The sequence below is a fragment of the Rhinolophus ferrumequinum genome, chromosome 2 (genome assembly GCF_004115265.2).
Source record: "Rhinolophus ferrumequinum isolate MPI-CBG mRhiFer1 chromosome 2, mRhiFer1_v1.p, whole genome shotgun sequence".
Classification (NCBI taxonomy): domain Eukaryota; kingdom Metazoa; phylum Chordata; class Mammalia; order Chiroptera; family Rhinolophidae; genus Rhinolophus; species Rhinolophus ferrumequinum.
In genome coordinates, this window is record NC_046285.1 from 51785401 (window position 1) to 51806041 (window position 20641).

General features: G+C 39.6%; 1 protein-coding gene across 7 annotated transcripts in view; it reads left to right on the forward strand.

Annotated features, from left to right (window-relative positions):
* Positions 1-288: 288 nt before the first annotated feature.
* ACAP2 (ArfGAP with coiled-coil, ankyrin repeat and PH domains 2) overlaps positions 289-20641 on the forward strand; it is a 127081-nt gene continuing 106728 nt past the window's right edge. Inside the window, exon 1 of one of the 7 annotated variants that reach the window (XM_033127626.1) lies at positions 289-1734. In XM_033127626.1, the coding sequence (XP_032983517.1) occupies positions 1682-1734 (53 nt within the window). In that variant the 5' untranslated portion in view covers positions 289-1681. The remainder of the gene's footprint in view (positions 1735-20641) is intronic. The other 6 variants (XM_033127637.1, XM_033127647.1, XM_033127657.1 and 3 more) reach the window with 6 other exon arrangements.

Below are 20641 nucleotides of genomic sequence, written 5' to 3' on the forward strand. Positions count from 1 at the left end.
TGACTCACTGGTGTGTCAGAGGATACTTAACATTTAACTGTCAATAGTTTCTGGTTATCAAAAGAAGCTGTGCAGATTACAGAAATATGCAATTCAATTTTTTTTAAAGAAAACAAGTTTATAAACAAAAAAAACACTACAAAGGTTTTATATTACTTTGAAATGTCTCAAAATTTTACTGTTAATTCCTAAAGGTGCTAAAAAAGATCAGGATATGACCATCAGCTATGAAAAGCAACAAGCCATCATGCTATACTTAGCAAAATGGTCAAAGGGTTATATAAGACTTTAAGCCGTAGAAGTGAGAAGGCTTCAACTTAACAGTTGATTATGGCACTGAAGAAGAAAGTAGTACAATTATGGTAATAGTCAACATGTACTGAATGATTACCACGTGGCACTGTGTTAAGTACCTTTAGAGGTCTTACCTATTTCAATCTCAGGACAACTCTATCAGATCAGTGGTGTTCTCTTTTACAGTGAGAAAGCTAGGAGGTACATCCAAGGAGTTTGCCTTTAGACTCTCACTCAGAGCCACTATGCTGCTAGAGAACCTTCCTGTGCATTTTTATGGTTATGCCTATACTTTTTAAGTTGGGTTATAAAAAGTATACATTTAAATACAATGTGCTCATGGTGCAGGTGTTGCAAGTTGGAGTAAGTGAGCCTGATTTTCAGAACCCTGTCATCTTAGAACTGGAGAGGGCTACTGAGCGTAGGGTGTCAGTGAGGAATGTCTTCTGTAGCTTTTAGAACGGTTCCTCCACACAAGACACCCACAAGAGAGGCATCTCATACCTGTCTAAATCCTTCTGATCTTTCGATGCCCACCACAAATGCCAGTTCCTTCAGGTAGCAGTCTTTGGTTATATAAAAAGATATACATGGGAGATATTTCTAAATTATGAAGCCAATAACCAAAAGATGCATTTTATCATTCAAGTTACCCTCGCTCCTTTCTTGGCCTCAGTTTCTCTAAACTGAAAAGAAGCGGATATTTAGCCTATCTCTTCCTTTTACAATTTTTATCCCTAACTCCTTCAGAATTCTGCAAAGCTGCCTTAAAAAGCAAAGCTCCTTGCTCAGACCTGCAGGAGGCGGCTCCTCCGCGTTGGCAGCTCAGCAGGGCGGGGCTGGAGATGCAGGAGAGAGGCGGGGGCTCGGAGGGAAGCACCGCGCGGAGCCACGTGACTTCCTTCCAAGGAGCCACTGCTGCGGGCCTCCCAGCAACCGGTGCGTCCCGCCTAACAACGCCTGCGCATCCCGGTTGGTCCTCGGGAACGCATGAGAAAAGAAGGCCCTCACGGTCGAGCTGCTCATTGGCTTGAGCTACGGTCGCTCAGGCGCGTTGCCAGAGCGCCCGCAGGCGGTGCTGCCGGAAGCCCCTCCCATTGGCCACCGAGTTTGTGGCTGGCTGGCGGACGCTGTCACTCCGGGGCCGTTTCCCTGAGGCCGGCTCTCTGCTGGGGGTGGAAGAGGGGCCGAACTGCGGCCTGACTAGCCGTTGCTGCCGCCGCGGTCTTCGCAGCTGCTATGACCAGCGGGCGAGGCACCCTCCTCAGCTCGGTGCAGCGCTAGTCGCGGTCGTGAGCCCGCCGTAGCCGTCTGGGTCCCCAGCGCGGCCGCTCCCGCGGCCCCCTCGGCTCTTCCAGTGCCGCCAGCGAGGCGAGGCGGAGGCAGGATGAAGATGACGGTGGATTTCGAGGAGTGTCTGAAGGACTCGCCCCGCTTCAGGTAACCCGCGCGGCCGTCCGGCGCCGGGCCGGCGTCCTGCCGGAGCTGCCTCCCCCGGCGGTGGGGGCGTAAAAGCCAGCCCGAGGAGAGCGCGGAGGGCCCCACAGCCCGCGCCTTCCGACGGGGCGAGCGGCCGTTGCCGCCACTCCCCACTCCCCACTCGGCGAGGGCACTGCAGCCCTCACGCCCCTTCCAGAGCGGCGAGGCTGGGCCGCGAGGAGGACGTGGCCTCTTCATCCCCCTTCCGCGCCCTCTGCCCGAGGCGAAGCGCCCTAAAGGCCGGGCGTACCCTCTCCGCCTCTAGGAACGGGTGCTGCCGCGTCCCCAAAGACTCGTGCCCTTTTCGGTCGTGCGCTCTCGTCCCCTTCCTCTTGCAGCTCATCCTTTCCCCTCCCTTCCGCTCCTTCGTGTCCACCCCCACCGCACCCCCTCTTTAAGGGACCTTGCAGCGTACCCTCCTGCAGTTCACTTAGTTCCTCTTTGGGCTTTTCCGCTCCCCTTACCGGGTGGAGGAAGTGGTGGGGGGCGAGCTGGGACGTGGACTCCTGCTATTTGGTATCCCCTGCCACAGGGGCTCAGGAAGGCGCTGGGGGGATTGGCTCGGGAGTCGGGGGTGGAAGTCCTTTGACTAACCACAGTTTGTCCACTCTGGTCCGAGACTCTGCTCTGCTTTCCACTTAAGCTTTTTGAAGGGGGCACCGCTGTCGAGAGGTATTGGGTTGAGGGGTGAGGAGTAGAAGAAACAGTGCATTTATGTTTTGAGGACGGAAGTAGGAGGGCCCTGAAGATTGCATTTACGTTCCTTTTCCAGCAGCGTCGGCCCGGGAGGGCCCGGGATCACAGTCGGATGCTCCCAGCGGATCTGTCACGTAAACCGACGTGGTGGCGCTCGGATTCTCCCGGGCAGCCCTCCCTCGCGTGAGAGAGGCGGCAGTCCTGATGGTGTCCAGAGTACATGCTCTTCCCGTTTCGGGCATCGTAGGAAACTCTTGAATTGTTTTGGAGAATGGAGTTTTGTTAGGTGTATTTTACAGTGCATTTACAGGGCTATCTTAGGCCTTAAAAAATTAAGGCCTTAAAAAATTAAGGCCTTAAAACTTCCGTTAGATAGTGACATTTCTTGAACGCTTCCTCAGAGGATTGGGGGAGGGGGTGCGGGGGGCGGGGCGGCGGCGAGGGTGTGTGTGTGTGTGTGTGTGTGTGTGTGTGTGTGTGTGCGCGCGCGCGCGCGCGCGCGCGCCGCTTATCTCCAGGCCAAGCCTCAGTTGTAAATGCCTGTATCCTGCGCCTGGGAACTAACTGTTCTCATCCTTATCAATGTTATTTCGATTTCCCATTCTCTTTTCAGTGAAAAGCAAAGTATTGTAAAACTAAGGGACTCCTAAGAAAATTGATGAACATTTTTTTGTTTTGATCTTTGATTATTGTTTTGTTGTTAATTTTATTAGGAGCTTAGGGCTATTGCTTGTAAAAAGCTGCACCTGGTTTGATTGCTGTTGTTGGTATTAGTTTTTGAAACTTATGTTCTGCGTGAATCGAAGGAGTCAGAGGACTCACAGATGGATTGTCTAACGTAGCTTTGCAGGTTAAGTACCAGGATTGTGTGGCAAATGAAGTAATTTTTAAAGTGAACTTTAGAAAGTTCTATTGCTTTTTGTGAAAGTTTTATTAATATGACTCAGCTATTTGTTTTTGTTTTAATGAGGTAATCACAGCATTTTCTCCTAGAGAATGTGGCTTTGTGTTCAGTTTGTTTCACATTTAAGTTTGATTTTTTTAAAAAAACAAGTTGAGAGAAGTGACTTGGAAAGTTTCTAGCCACTAGTGTTGGTCATAAACCATGTTACTGTGTCTTTGTTTTTGAAATAAAGGAATCATTAAATATAAAAATAAGAGGGAAAGATACTGATTAAGTTGTATGGATATTATAGTGAACTTTTGTTTATATTTTATTTTATTCTTTCTTAAAACTGGTATCACTGATTTTGCTATAGAGGAGACCTTTGTATAATTATCAAATTTAAAGAGCACTTTATTCCTGACACTTAAGTTTCCTACAATCAATTCTTTTTTTAAGGAGAGCGCAGCTCACAGTGGCCCATGCAGCAATAGAACTGGCAACCTTGGTGTTACCAGCACTGCGCTCTAATCAACTGAGCTAACCGGCCACCCTTATAGTGAACTTTTGTTGAACTTGAATATAATATCTATTCTGTTTTAATTAAGATATTAGAGATTTTCAAAAGTTGTTGCTGATATTCTAATTATTGTTGGCTGCAAATTGAGAAGGGAAACGAAGATTCAAAGAACTTCAATATTTTGTGTACATTTTTGGGACTAGATTAGATTTGCACATAGAGGGAAGAATGTCAAGAAATAAATCTCATCATTTACATTCCTAATTTTTACAGTTTTTCTATTACCCCATTACTGTGTAGTTTTCTATAGCATTTGGAAAGAATATTTCAGAAGTCTTTTTATTCACATGCTTTATGTGTAAGAAACGTTACTTTTAAGAGTATTGTGCCTGTTTATGAATGATACATTGAAACTTTCATATGGAAACAGGAGATTCCTGAGGACTGGGCTCATTTTTTTGATAGCAAGGCAGCTGCTCTATGTATTCCCTGTAGCGTCCTGATCTATTGTGCTGTTTTTACATTAATTCATACTTTAATTTTAATTCACAAATGAATCTTGTGATGTTTAAGTCTCCCATGTGGACATAACTGCCTTGGGTGCTGTAGAATTAATGCAAAAGACAGGTCTTGCTGAAGAAAAATTTCACCAATGTTCCAGCTTTAAAAATTAATTTTTCTGTTAAATTGATGAGGGAAACAAAAGGACCACTGGTTGAAATAAGGAGAGAAGATCCTGCAGTCGCAACATTGTCTTTAGTAATTTGAATAAAGTCGGTGATTACTTTTATATTCTTTTTTTCTCCCCCTTTCGTCCCCCCCGCCACGTTACCCCAGTTCAAGTCGTGGTTTCTCAGTCTAGTAGTGTAGGACACAGCTCCCTGGCCCATGCTGGTATTACGAGCCTTGCGCTCCCCCGCACCCCCAAGCAGTCCATCGCCAGTCGTTGGTTGGCCGCTCACAGCAGCTCAGGGCAGCTCTCGCTGGCTGCGGCCCACTCACGCTGGCCACTGGCCACCCATGGTGGCACATGGTAGCTCACGGCAGCACATAGTAGCCCATGGCAGCATACAGCAGCTCACTGCTGGCCATTCACACGGACTGCTGGCCACTCACGGTGGCACACAGTAGCCGATGGCAGCACAGAGCAGCTCACTGCTGGCCACTCACACGGACTGCCGACCACTCACGCTGGCCACTGGCCACTCATGGCGGCACACGGTATCCCATGGCAGTGCATAGCAGCTGGCTACTGGCTACTCACGCTGGCCACTGGACACTCATGGCAGTACACGGTATCCCACAGCAGCACATAGCAGCCATGGCAGCACACGGTAGCCCAGCTCCAGGGAGAGCTGTTGTTCACAATCTTAGCTGTAGAGGGTGCAGCTCACTGACCCATGTGGGAATCGAACTGGTGACCTCCGCGTTAGGAGCACGGCGCTCCAACCACCTGAGCCGCTGGGCCAGCGGGACTTTTACATCCTGATGAACTTTTTTTTATAGGTTTCCTGATGAACTTTTTTTTATAGGTTGGAAGGCACATTTCATTTTGTAATTTTGTAATTTTTTTGGGTTGCCTTTTTAGTGTTTTAAAAAACATTCTAAAGGTCAAAATCTTGTTTATCTAAAAATTTACAATGAAATAAATGCCTAAGTGTACTTTTTAAAAGTGGGATGTTTCCATTTTGACAAATATTTATTGAAGAAGTTTGAACTTGTTTGGGCTATAAGTTGTACGTGTAGTTGCTTTTAAAAATTTTAATAATAATTGTGCTTTTCCTTTATGTAAACATGGTTCATTTAGGAAGTGAATATTTTCCTTGAAACAAAAAGTTGACTTTTATTAGTACGTTCTGTGTTGTGAAAGATTTTTGCTCTAAGCAATGCTCAAAAAAAAAATTGGCGTTAGCAAGTCTTTAAACACTTTAGTCTTTATCTGATATACTTATTTTGTATCCTTAACAATGTTTGTTGTGCACCATTCTGAAGGATTTTCATTTGTAGATTCTATTTTAGATAAGATCCTAGTTCAATAACAGGTCAAAAATCTTAAAAGAGATATTTGGGGCAAAACTTTTGAATGGGTGAAAGACATTGGAATAAAATGTAAACAATATGTTGGTTATGTTTTGCTGTTAAGCTGGTGCCAGTCCAGGCTGCTTTGCCATTTTACATTCCATCTTTATAACAGATACACTTGTAACAACTAGCACTTTATACCTGGAAAACATAGTGGGCAAGGATGAGGGGAAATGTGTTTTCATTTCAGAGGTAAGAGAGTGGAATTATAAAGTAGTTTATCATGAACCAAAATACAGGAATTCTGCTATTCCGCAGTGCAGCTTCTAATTCTTTAATATAGTATCAACTTAAGTTGAAGTAAGGAATAACAAGCTTTTATAATGTGCCAGACCTCATATTAGATGCTTTTGTAGTTACTCTCTCATTTAATGTTAACATATACAGTATGGTGAGGTGGGAATTATTATCCTTATTTTAAAGATGTTTAAAAAAATCTCAAACTGGATATTATAAGAAGTTAAACTGGCCTTGTTAATGGTGGACTTTCAAATGGGAGATCTGGAAGTGAATTCACTCTTTCTTTCTCAAGCCACAGGTTTAACAGCATTAATTAAATTTGCATTAAATTTGTGTATGGTGTCTTTTATACAGATATTTAAAAACTGATTTTTGTGTATTACCTACAAAGGCCTCCTCTATCTTATTATAGGACATTTTTGTATCATTTAATAGTAATTCTCAGTTTCATGTAATGCAACTGAATTTTAGTTTTGAGTGTGGGAGATAATATAATTTTATTTTCTTCCTAATGAAAGTCACTTATCCTAATATCTTTTATTGAATAATCCATCCTTTCCCCATTGATTTAAAATTACACATATACAACTATACATATACACATACATACATGGGTCTTTTTCTGGATTCCACTCTTTTCCACTAATGTATTTATCTCCTGCAAATGCCACTAATATTTTAGCTACAGTACATTATAACCTGTTGTATATATATGATATCTGGTAGGACAAATTTTCTTTTGTTATTTTCAAAAATTTAATGCCTATTCTTGAATATTTTGTCTTTATAGGAGTTTCTTCAATTTCAGAAGAGAACATGTCTTTTATGCATTTTGGTCTTATTATTTTAAAGGTTTTGTTATGTAAAATTTCAATAATGTTCCAATTATATGCTGTTTATAAGAGACAGACATACTTTAGATTCAAACACAAATAGGTTGAAAGTAAAAGGATAGAAAAAGATAACCATGCAAACAGTACCCAAAAGAGAGCTGGAATGGCTGTACTTCATATCAGATAAAATAGACTTTAAAACAAAAATTACTGGATATAAAGGACATTTTATAATGATAAAAGGGCAATTCATTAGGAAGACATAACACTTATAAACATATGCCCTTAGCAGAGCATAATACATGAAGCAAAAACTGACAGAATTGAAAGGAGAAATAGACAATCAACAATAATAGTTGGAGACATAAATACTTTTTTTTTTAACAGGACTTTATTGGGGAACAGTGCGTACTTCCAGGACTTTTTTCGAAGTCAAGTTGTCCTTTCAATCTTAGTTGTGGAGGGCGCAGCTCAGCTCCAAGTCCAGTTGCCGTTGCTAGTTGCAAGGGGCGCAGCCCACCATCCCTTGCGGGAGTCGAACCAGCAACCTTATGGTTGAGAGGATGCTCTCCAACCAACTGAGCCATTCGGGAGGCAGCTCAGCTCAAGGTGCGGTATTCAATCTTAGTTGCAGGGGGCGGAGCACACCATCCCTTGCGGAACTCGAGGAATTGAACTGACAACCTTGTGGTTGAGAGCCCACTGGCCCATGTGGGAATCGAACCGGCAGCCTTCGGAGTTAGGAGCATGGAGCTCTAACCGCCTGAGCCACCGGGCCGGCCCCAAATACTTTCGATAATGGGTAGAACAACTGCAGATGATCAATAAGGAAAGAGAAGATGTGAACAATACTATAAGACAGCAATACTTAAAAGATATCGATAGAACACTTCACAGAGCAGCAGAATTCACATTCTTCTGAAGTGCGTATGAAACATTTTTTATCGTAGACCATATGTTAGGCTATTAAACAAGTTTCAGTAAATTTAAAAGGATTGAAAATATATAAAATGTTTTTTGGCTTGTGATGAAATTAGAAGTCAATAACAAAAGAAAATCTGAAAGATTCACAGATAAATGGAAATTAAGCAACGTACTCCTAAATAACCAATAGATCAAAAAAAGAAATCACAAGGGCGGCTGGATGGCTCAGTTGGTTAAGAGTGCGAGCTCTGACCAACAGGTTTGCAGGTTCGATTCCCACATGGGCCATTGAGCTGTGCCCTCCACAACTAGATTGAAGATAAAGAGCTGCCGCTGAGCTTCTGGAGGGACAGCCGGATGGCTCAGCTGGTTAAAGCGTGAGCTCTTAACAAGGTTGCTGGTTTAATTCCTGCATGGGATGGTGGGCTGTGCCCCCTGTAATAAAAGATTGAAAATGGCAACTGGAGTTGGAGCTGATGAGCCCTGGAGAAACACAGTTTCCCAATATTCCCCCAATAAAATTTATTAAAAAAAAGTCACAAAGAAATTAGGAAATGTTCTCAGAAAAATGAATCAAAAATACAACATACCAAACTTATGGGATGCAGCTAAAGAAGTACGTAGAGGAAAATTTATACCTAGAAACTCTACATTAAAAAAGAAGAAAGATCTGAGATGGCTGCTTAGCTCAGTTGGTTAGAGTGTGGTGCTGATAACACCAAGGTTGCCAGTTCGATACCTTCATGGGCCACTGTGAGCTGCGCCCTCCTTAAACAAAACAAACAAGCAAAAAGAAAGATCTCAGTTGTGATTAACATTCCATTTTTCGAAACTAGAAAAAGAAGAGCAAACTAATTTCAAAGCAGTAAAAGGGAGGAAATAAAAAAAGGCTTAAGCAGAAATAAATGAAAATAGAGAATAGAAGAACAATAGAGAAAAATCAGTGAAACCAAAAGTTGATTATTTGAAAAGATCAACAGAATTGATAAACCTTGATCTAGACTGACCAAGAAGAAAAGGGAGAAAACTTAAATTACTAGACTTAGGAATGAAAGAGGGGACACCACTACTTGTTTTACAGAAATAAGGATTATAAGATAATACTATGAATAATTCTATGACAGTAAATTAGTTAAGCTAGATGAAAGGAATATTTTCCTAGAAAGACAAGCTACTGAAACTGACTCAAGAAGAAATAGAATATCTGACTAGAATATAAAAAAATAGATTGAATTAGTAATCAAAAAGCTTCCCCAAAAGAAAAGCCCAAGCCAAGATGGCTTCACTGATGAATTCTGCCAAATGTTTAAAGATGAACAACAATCCTTCACAAACTCTTCCATGAAAAGACGAGACGGTATCACTTCTCAACTCATTCTGTAAGACCAATATTACCCTGCTACCAAAGCCAAAGATATCACAAGAAAACTATAGACCAATATCCCTTATGAATACAGATATAAAAATCCTCAACAAAATATTAGCAAACCAAGTACAGCAACATATAAAAGGAATTGTACATGACCAAGTGGAATTTATCCCACAAAACAAATATCAAGCAATGTGATACAACACATTAAGAATACAAAGGACAAAAACCACAGAATCATCTTAATAGATATAGAAAAAGAATCTGACCAAATGCAGCATACTTTCATGATGAAAATACTTAGTAACTAGGAATAGAGAACTTCCTTACCTTGATGAAGCACAGCTATCAACACTCTCAGCTAACATCATACTTAATGGTGAAAGACTAAAAGTTTTCCCCAAGATCGGGAACAAGAAGTCCCCTCTCCTCACTTCTGTTCAACAATGTAGTGGAGATTATAGCTGAGCAATTAGGCAAGAATGAAAAAGTAGTAACACCCTCTCTACTCACTACTATATACTTCTATATAGAAAATCTTAAAGATTATACAAAAATCAATGAGAACTAATAACTTCAGCAAGGCTCAGGATACAAGATCAGTGTGCAGTGATCATTTGTATTTCTATAGTAGATAAAATGATTCTATTTAACAGTGGCATCCAAAGAATAAAATACTTAGAAATATATTTAACCAAGAAGTACAAGACTTTACCCTGAAAACTACCTAACATGATTTAAAGAAATTTAAGACCTAAATAAATGGAAAGACATTCCATGTTTATAAATCAGAAGACTTAATGTTGTTAAGATGACAGTACTTCCCAAATTGCTCTATAGATTAAACACAACCCCTATCAAAATTCCAGCTGGTTTCTTTGAAGAGTGACAAACTTATCCTAAAATTGATATGGAAATACAAGTGACTCAGGATAGACAAAACCATGTTGAGAAAGAAGAACAAAGTTGGAGGATTCACTTCCCAATTTAAAAACTTAATACAAAGTTATTGTAATCAAATGTGGTACTGGCATAAGGATAGAAATATAGATCAATGGAATAGAATTGAGAGTGCAGAAACACACCCTTACATTTAGAATAAACCAATATTTGACAAGGATGTCAATACAGTTCAGTGAAAGAAAGAATAGTCTTTTCAACAAACGGTGCTGAAACAACTAGATATCCGCATGCAAAAGAATGAAGTCGGATCCCTATACCATATGCAGAATTAACTCAAAATGGGTCATAGACCTAAATGTAAGAGCTAAAACTATAACATTCTTAGAAGAAAACATAGGGGTGAATCTTTGTGACCTTGAATTAGGTAATAGTTTGTTAGATATGACTCCCTAAAGTACAAGCAACCAAAGAAAAAAAAATCAATAAATTAGATTTCACCAAATTTAAAACTTTTGTGCTTCAAAAGACATGATACTGGTTCCCACAGAGGTTTCCTCTCCAGTATCCACTTGTCTATCTGTCCACTTTTGGGGGCAGCAGTTTGCCCCATGACCTCACTTCTCTAATGGATCTAAGGAGAATTGTTGAGTTTTGTTTGTTCAGCTTTTTACTTGTTAGGAGGGAGTGGTGACTTCTAAGCTCTGTACATGCTGATCCAGAACTCTCAGTGTGGTTATGTTTTTAATTTTGCAGTTAGTTAATGATGTTGAGCACTTTTTAAAGTACTCATTTGTCATTTGATACCTTCTTTTGTGTAATGTATGTTCACATCTTTTGTCCACGAAAAAAATGGGTTGTCTTTATTTTTAAGTGAAGTTCTTTATATTTTCTGGCTACATGAATATGTATGTCAGATACATGTTTTGCGACTATTCCCTTTGCTTCTTTAAAAATAGATTTTATTTTTTAGAGGAATTTTAGGTTCACAGCAAAATAGAGATACAGAAAATTTCCGTATATTCTCTACCCCAACACGTGCATAGCCTATCCCATTATCAACATCCCTAAGAATGGTACATTTGTTACAACTGACAACCTACACTGACACATCATTACCACTCAGAGTCCAGAGTTTACATTAGGGTTCCCGGGGGTGGTGCACCTTTTGATTTCTACAAATGTGTATAATGGCATGCATTCACCATTGTAAGTATCTTACAGATTAGGTTCCCTGCCCTGACAGTTCTCTGTGCTCTGCCTATTCCTCCCTCCCCGAACCCCGACGCCCCAACTACCGATATGTGTACTCTCTCCATAGTTTTGCCTTTTCCAGAATGTCACATGGGTGGAGTCATATAGCATGTAGCTTTTTCAGATTAACTTCTTTCACTTAATAATATACATTTAAGGTTCCTCCATGTCTTTTCATGGCTCTATAGCTCATTCCTTTTTAGTGCTGAATAATATTCCATTGTCTGGATGGACCACAGTTTATCCATTCACCTACTGAAGGAGATCTTGGTTGCTTCCAAGTTTTGGCAGTTATGAATAAAGCTGCTATATATGCATCCGTGTGCAGCTTTGTGTGTGGACTTAAGTTTTCAGCTTATTTGGGCAAATACCGAAGAGTACAATTGCTGGATTGTGTGGAAAGAGTAAGTTTAGTTTTGTAAGAAATCCCCAAACTGTCTTCCAAAGTGGCTGTGCCATTTTGCGTTCCCACCGCAATATTGTTCCACATTCTCGCCAGCATTTGGTGGTGTCATTATTCTGGACTTTGGTCATTCTAATAGGTATGTAGCGGTATCACGTTGTAATTTGCATTTCTCTGTTGACATATGATGTGGAATATCTTTTCATATGGTTTTGCCATCTGTGTATCTTCTTTGGCAAGGTGCATGTTAGTTAGGGTCTTTGGCCCATTTTTAATTGGGTTGTTTGTTTTCTTGTTGAATTCTAAGAGTTCTTTGTGTATTTTAAATAATAGTCTCTTATCAGATAGGTATTTTGCAAATCTTTTCTCCCAGTCTTTGGCTTGTCTTTTTAGTCTCTTGAGTCCCTTTACTTTTTAAATTTTATTGGGGAATATTGGGGAACAGTGTGTTTCTCCAGGGCCCATCAGCTCCAAGTCATTGTCCTTCAATCTAGTTGTGGAGGACGCAGCTCAGCTCCAAGTCCAGAAGCCATTTTCAATCTTCAGTTGCAGGTGGCACAGCCCACCATCCCATGAGGAAATTGAACCGGCAACCTTGTTGTTGAGTGCTTGTGCTCTAATCAACTGAGCCATCCTGCTGTCCTAAGTCCCCCTCACCCTTTTTTTTTTGGAGAGGGAAGAGGAACAGGACTGTATTGGGGAACAGTGTGTACTTCCAGGACTTTTTCCAAGTCAAGTTGTTCTTTCAGTCTTAGTTGTGGAGGGTGCAGCTCAGCTCCTGGTCCAGTTGCCCTTGTTAGTTGCAGGGGGCAGAGCCCACCATCCCTTGCCAGAGTTGAGGAATCCAACCGGCAACCTTGTGGTTGAGAGCCCACTGGCCCATGTGGGAATCGAACCGGCAGCCTTCGGCATTAGGAGCACAGAGCTCTAACCGCCTAAGCCACCGGCGGCCCCCAAGTCCCTTTTGATATGGGAATTTCCTCTGCCTTTTCTATTTTGGATTTATTTTTTTGTTGATTTTCATGTTGTTGTCTTTCCTATTTTTTTTGGCAGAAGATAGTTTTCCTTACCTTCCCTCAAAAAGGTGCACTTTTTTCTTTTCTTTTTTTTGAGACTGAACCTGTCTGGAGTTGTTTGAAGGATTGTAGGTTGAAACCATTTTCTCTCAGAATTTGCAGGCATTACCCCATTGTCTTCTGGTTTTCAACCTTGCTGTTGACATATGGTGCCTGTTTTGATTTGCTGTTTCCTTTTTCATCTCTGAAGGTTTTTTAAATGTTCTCTTTATTTCTGGTATTCTGAAATTTCATAATGATGTGGCTTCTTCGGGTGTGTCTTTTTTTTTATTCGTTGTCTTGGATACTTTCAATCTGAAAACTCATCTTTTAGTTCTGGGGAATCATATTATTTCTTTGATGATTAATCTTCCTCTTCTTTTTTTTCTAGATTTTTGTTTATTTTTATATTTGTATTTTGAATTAATTATTTTCTTCCCCCCCTTTTCTATTTATTTGCCTTTTTCTATTTTTTGGATGATATAGCCAACTTGTTTTCTAACCCTAGTTTCCACGAGTTCTTTCTTACTGTCAAAATATTCCTTTTAAATATCAACTCATTCTTTAAGAACTTTTCTTACAACTCTGAAGAAATTAATCACAGTAAATTTATTTTCTCTCTGAATTTTCCTTCAAGTCTTTTTTTGTTTGTTTTGGTCTCTGATTTTCTAAGTTTTCCTTAAATGTTTTTGCTGTTCCTTGGCTCTCTGTTCACATCACAGAATGAGGCACTTAAAAGGCTATTGGAATGATGGTCTGCTTTCTTATGGCTTGTTGACTGGTGAGCTTCACTACAGGGTAGTATTTTAATTGAAGCCACTCCCAAATGTCAGTATGTTTAGGTCTCCTCATGTTTACCTGACATGTTCTTTAAGATGTTCTGCCTGTTAGATACAGCGTAAAATGCTTGCTTTAGAGGAGCTGAGCTGGGTAGGTAAGGGGCTGGAGAAGGGCTGTAGGTAGGGAAGTTTTCTGACTTTTATTCAATACCTATGATTTCATTACATAGACCTTGACAGAAAATAAAATTCCCATGTTCTGTCAGGGTGAGGGAGGGGTGCTCATGTCTGGATGGAGGAGTCCTGTGAGGATCTGAAGAGTGATTCCTCCTTATAAATACAAGATTTCAACGAATCTTCCTGTTTTCACAACACCGCGCCCCCCCCCTGCATTTTGAGACATAATTACTTCTTCATGCTTCTAGTTATCTAGGGATTCTTTGTGGTGAATCTTGCTTTAAATTGGCTTCGCCAATGCACTTTGAAGACTTAGGTTTCAGCTTTCTCTGGTCCAAGTGAATTAGTTGTCTTTTATCTGCCTTTCAGTTTCCAGAATTGTGTTGTTACTACTGTGTTTCCCCAAAATAAGACCTAGCTGGACCATCAGCTCTAATGCGTCTTTTGGAGCAAAAATTAATATAAGACCCGGTCTTATATAATATTACATTATAGACCCGGTCTTATAGTAAAATAAGACCGGGTCTTATATTAATTTTTGCTCCAAAAGACGCATTAGAGCTGATGGTCCAGCTAGGTCTTCCTTTTAGGGAAACACAGTATCAGGGCTTCTGTTCTTTGCCATTGGGGATTAGTACTTATTCCCTCCATTTCTTTTCCTTTTACTTGGAGTTTTGGAGAAAATGGAGATAATTGGGTGTATTCAATCTGTGATGTTTAACTGGAAGTTTCTGTGCTGTTGATAGGCAAAACATAATTTATACTGGAGAACAGTCTTTTAGGGTAGTGAATACGGACCAAGTATGTGGGCTGTCGAGGAAGATTACCTGTTTGGCTTCTGTCTTTTTCACTTACAGGTTGTGAGGCCATGTGCAGTCTTCTTACTTTTTCCCAGGCTCGAGTAGCTTGGATGATTTAAACAACCTATCTGTGGAGTTGGCTTTCCCATGTGGAAATAAACTATTCGTTGGGAGCATCTAGAATGTATCTTCTTTTATACGTTAGGCATGTTATTTGTAAAAATGAAAATCAAAGTTGTGGGTGATGAAACAGTAAAAGTCAATGGACAGACTTCATTCAACTTTGTAGGAGAGTAGTAAAGGTCTTGTATAGATTTTATGTTTAGAGTATTTAAGAAGGTAGAGTGAGCAAAAGAAGAGGAAGAAAAAAAAACCTATACAACAAAAAATGAAGACACAGTGCCTTTAAGATTTAAATCTGAAATGATATCAGAACCAAAGAATAAGAGAACTGAGAGGTCACAGAAGAAAACTGCTGTGAGGAGATAGGAATGTTTATTAGAGATTACGCGAAGACTGTCCACTGAATTGTAACTAGAAGGATGTGGAGGTTAGATAGATGAAAATATGAGTTAAGTCTCTATAAACACTGGGGTAAATGAATATGTTGGCTATAAAGAGGAATATATTCCTGTTTCAGAGATAAAGTTCTTACAGAAGGAATTGACTTGATTATAATCTTACAGTAATTTTTACCTGAAATAAGTCAGGATTTTTTATTGAAATATGGTCAGTTTTTCCTTTTAAAGCTTTTGTTTCCTCTGATGCTACAGACATATACTGAAATTTAACTATAAAATTTTTCACTTAAAAATAATACAGTCCAGGGTCGGCCCGGTGGCTCAGGCAGTTAGAGCTCCATGCTCCTAACTCCGAAGGCTGCCAGTTCGATTCCCACATGGGCCAGTGGGCTCTCAACCACTAGGTTGCCAGTTCAATTCCTCGAGTCCTGCAAGGGATGGTGGGCTGTGCCCCCTGCAACTAGCAATGGCAACTGGACCTGGAGCTGAGCTGCGCCCTCTACAACTAAGACTGAAAGGACAACAACTTGAAGCTGAACGGCACCCTCCACAACTAAGATTGAAAGGACAACAACTTGACTTGGAAAACAGGCCTGGAAGTACACACTATTCCCCAATAAAGTCCTGTTCCCCTTCCCCAATAAAAAATCTTTAAAAAAAAAATACAGTCCAGTATTGAAGTGTAAAATGTGATAAAACAGTTTAATCCAAGGCAGACAGTGGAGAATGGGCACTAGGATGATTAATATCAAGGATTTAACTCTGTATGTATTTTAAAGTCACTTTTAGACAGAATGTGAGCAGTGTGTATACTTTTTTTTTTATTGACTCATGCAAAATTAAAGTTGATGGGATTAACCACTTTGATTTTTGCAGTTCTAGCCAGAAAGGTGTTCACTTTGAAATAAACAAAACTTTTCCTGGTGATTTAAAAAAAAGGTTTTTAACGTATTGATTTTTTTTTTTTAAACTTTGATTTCCAGTTTTCTGCTGTTTGAGAAGCTTTATAGAAGTTAAAACTTCCTTTCTGGATTTTCAAATCAAAGTATTTAAACTAATATAATAAAAAAGGTAATAGATTTTATTAGTCATTGTTAGGTAATAGTTTTATATGGATAAAACAAGATACTTCCTAGCACATTTATCATTTAATTGAAGACCTAGTTTGTTTTTTCTTTGAGGGCCTATCTGCTGGTTAAGAGTCACCTCAGTTTTATAATATCTGAAAATGTCTTTGTTTTTTCTTTGATGTTTGCGGCTGTTTTCCAAAGCAGAATAGTTGGTTGGCTTTTTTTTTTTTTAAGTACAATGCATTTCATTGTCTTTTGTTTATGTTTTTATGTCTTTATCATTTGTTATAAGTTTATAAGTTGTAATTGTTGCTCTTTGGAGGACAATGTATCTTTTTTCTCTTAGCTGCTTTTAAGATTTTTTTCCCTTTGCCTCTGGTTTTCAGCAGTTTTACTATATGTTTAGGTGTGGTGTCTGTTGCATTCATCCTGCTTTGGGTTTGTGGTTTCTTCAATAGTATGGAGTTGTATAGTATCTTTCATCAGCTTGTATGAGTAAAATTCCTGGTTATTATCTCGAAATATTGTCTCTGCTTCATTTCCTTCTCTCCTTCTGGGACTCAGTACTACATATGTTAAAAATTTTTTTGCTGTGTCCTACATTTCTCTTCCGTTCTTTCTGAAATGTTATGCTTCATAGAGAATTAGAATATTTTTTGTTGACCTATGTTCCTGTTTATCAAGCTCATCTGTTGTGTATAAACTGCTGTTAAACCTATCTGTGGAGTTCAGCTGTATTTTTCTCTTTGGGAAATTTCATTTGATTTTCTTTTTTATAGATTCTTGTTCTTTGGTGGAAATTGCCAACTTTTCATCTGTTTCTCTCATGTTTTTCTCTATTTTCATGAGTATTACCACTTTTAATCCCTATCTAATGAAACTTTTTCTATATTTTTTAAGTTCTTTCTTTTGGTGGGGCCAGTTTTTGATTTAATGCTGTACATTGTATATGAAAAATTGTAGATTCTATGTTACCTTTGTTAGGTAGATAAGAGTAGCAGCTAATCATCTTAAATCTAATCACGGAGTAAATTTTATTAGTTTCCTATTGCTGCTATAACAAATTATCCCAAATTTAGTAGTCTAAAACAGTACAAAGTCATTATAGTCCTGGAGGTCAGAATTTCAACACAGGTTTCACTCAGCTCCAATCAAGGTGTTGTGAGCACTGCACTGCGTTCCTGTTCAGAAGGTCCGGGGACAGTCTGTATTTTCTGACGTCTCCAGTTTCAAGAGGCTGCCCGTGTCCCTTGACTCCTGGTCCCTTTCTGTCTTTCAAAGCCAGCATTGACTGTGCCACTCGCTGTTCTTTCTCTCTCTTTCCCGTGTAAGGACCCTTGTAACATTGGGCCTACTCAGACAATTCCAGGATAATCTCCCTATCTTAAGATCAGATGGTTATCAATCTTAACTCTATTTGCTGCCCTCATTTACCTAACATACTCACAAGTTCTGGGGTCTCGGATGTTGACATTCTTGGGTGGCCATTATTCTGTCTACTACATTCCACCCTCTGGCTGCCAAAGATTTCACCTGTGTCTCACATGCAAAATATATTCACCCCGTTCCAACATCTCCAAAAGTCTCAACTCAGTGGGATTGCAGTATTGCCAGAGATCTAGTCTATGTTCATTAGTTTACACATTACCTTCTTATAATCAAAGTGCAAATTTATATTAGCTTTACTATTTTTTATTTAATAATATGTACACATTTTCAATACTGCTAGGAAGGCTTTCTGATTTTAAGGTATCATTGTATTATATGTTCTATGAAGATGTTACGGCGTAACTCTTATTGCTTATTCCTGTTTTGGATGTCTTGTCCCCCTACTTTTCTGGATTATAGATAATATGATAACTAACCATCTCATGTTACTTATTTTTTTGATGAGTATAGAAAAATGATCTTGTAGAATATCTCGCTTTCTGAATTTGATCGTTTCTTCTGGGTAGATTCAGTTTAAACAGTTTTGGCAAGAATGCTCATAGGTGATGTAATATGTCATTTCCATCAGGAGTCCCATGAAGTTTGTCTTCCTGTGGACAATGCAGAGTTTGATCACTGGTGCCATAGGTGGGGATCCAGGGGGAAGGAGAGGCTTGTAGATCAGAGGAGGCAAGGAGCTTGATCTTCAAGGGACAAAAAGAAGGCCAGTGTGGGCTGGAGCAGAGTGAGCGAGAGAAAGACTGGATGGTAGGAGATGGGCAGGGAGGGACCAGGTCATTTTAGGGCTTCTAAATCATCCATCCTAAGAAGTTTGGATTTTATGCTTAGTATCATAGGAAGCCATTAGAAAGCTTTTAGCAGTGGATTACTGTTTGGATTACTGTTAGAAAATGGGCTATAGAGGGGTGAGAGTGAATATAGAAAGACTAGTTAAGGAAGCCATTGCAGGAAACTACTTACCAGGCCAGGCCAGGCCAGAGATGACAGGGGAGACAGTGAGATAATATTTGTGGTAGAATCAATAGGAATTGTTATTGAATTTTTTCATAGGGAAGAATAAAAAAATGACATTTTTGGCTTTAGCAACTGGTTATATGGAGGTATTGTTTACTAATAAGGAGAAGGCAAGGGAAGAACAGTTTTTGTTACAAATTAATTGTTCTATTTTTGTACTCGTTAAATTTGAAATACCCAAGTGGAGTAGACACCCAGGTAGAGCTGGTAAGTAGAATTGGCACTTCTGTGTAGTCTTTTGTAATTTTACCTTACAAACTGATGTGATGCCGTCCCGTTCTTCCTTTTAGATTATAAACTCTGGTACAGAGACCACCAGTTCTTCGTATCCTTTCACTCTTAGTAATTCCTTGCATATAATGGTTCAGTTATAGACTTTTATTGCCAAAAATTACTTTAATAAAATAGTCATTCTCCATTTTCACATAACATACTATAATTTTTATTTTAGGACTTTTTTTCTGTTAATTGTACTATTGAATTGCAAAACAGTAATACATGACAGCTGCTGGGGCTTGTTTATATTTTCTTTCACAGTAGCAGGTCAATAATATCTGTTCGTTCATGGTTTCGTTATTAACGTTAGTGAGAAAAACTCGGTTTCCTGCTGGTGCCACTGTCAGTGTGGACTTTGCATGTTCTCCCCACATCTGCGTGGGTCTTCTCTTCGTCCTGTGATTTCCTTTCACTGTGCAAAGATGTGTGGGTGAGGGGAGTTTGCATGTCTCAGTTGTCGCTTTCTGAGTGGCTGTGGGTGTGAGTGCACCCTGACAGAACGGTGTCCTGTGTAGGTTGGTTCCTGCCTCGTGTCCTGAGCTGCTGGGACAGGCTCTGGCCACCCGGGACCCTGAACTGGAATAAGCCGGTGGGAAAATAACGATCTTAGTTGTTTTTATTCATCTTTCTTAAATGTGTGTATAGCTCACATTTATTTTATTGTTTAATATCAGAAGTGTTTTGGGTCTTTAGAAGTTTTGTGGCCAAAAATATGCTGTAGGAACTTAACTCGTTTATATTAATTAGCCTACAGTAAAACTGATGTTGTTATACATTTCCCTTAAACTTGCAGTTTCCAAGAACCTACTGACGACATTAAATGAGGACTTACTGTACCTAAGTCAAACCAAAATCTTTATGTCCTCTTGCATAGTTAAAATTCTTGAGTGACTCTTACTAGTCTGTTTCTAGGCTACAAGAATATATATGAGGTTTCTAAGGAAATACTATACGCATATTTAATTTCACAAACTGAATTATTCAGGGAATTAATGCTTATTATAGTTGTGTAGAAAAATTAAAAAAGGTCTCCTATCCTGCCACCTTAATAAACTCGTAATTTTTTAATTGACTGTCTGCTTAGAAAATCTGAGACAGTTTTTTTTGAAACTTTTTCCTGGACCACCTAACTCAGAATGAGATATTTGAAAAAAATGTAACTAAAGTTTCTTAAGTGGTTATAAAATAATTGTTCTTAAGATGCTTTTAGCAATTCTAAAATCATTGGAATAGGTGTGTTTTTTTAAGGTAATCTTTTAAGTGCACATTGATTTGGAGATACATGATGTTAAAATTTTTATCTGTGTTTACTTTTAAGTCATGTTCTGGTTATCTATTGCTCTTTAACCAACCAACCTAAAATTTAGTGACCATTTTATTTTGCTCATGACTGGTGGCTCAGGAGTTTGTAAAGGCCTTGGCTGGATGGTTCATCTCTGATCCATGTTATGACATTGGGTGACTGACCCTGAAAGATCTACTTCATGGCTTGTTCATTCACGTGTCTGATGCCCTGGTGGCTTGGTCTTTCTGTCCTTTCTTCACATGGCGTCTCTTCCTTCTGGGCTTTGCCATACATCCCGGGCTTTTCACAGCACATTAGTATTAGGGTAGTTACACCTA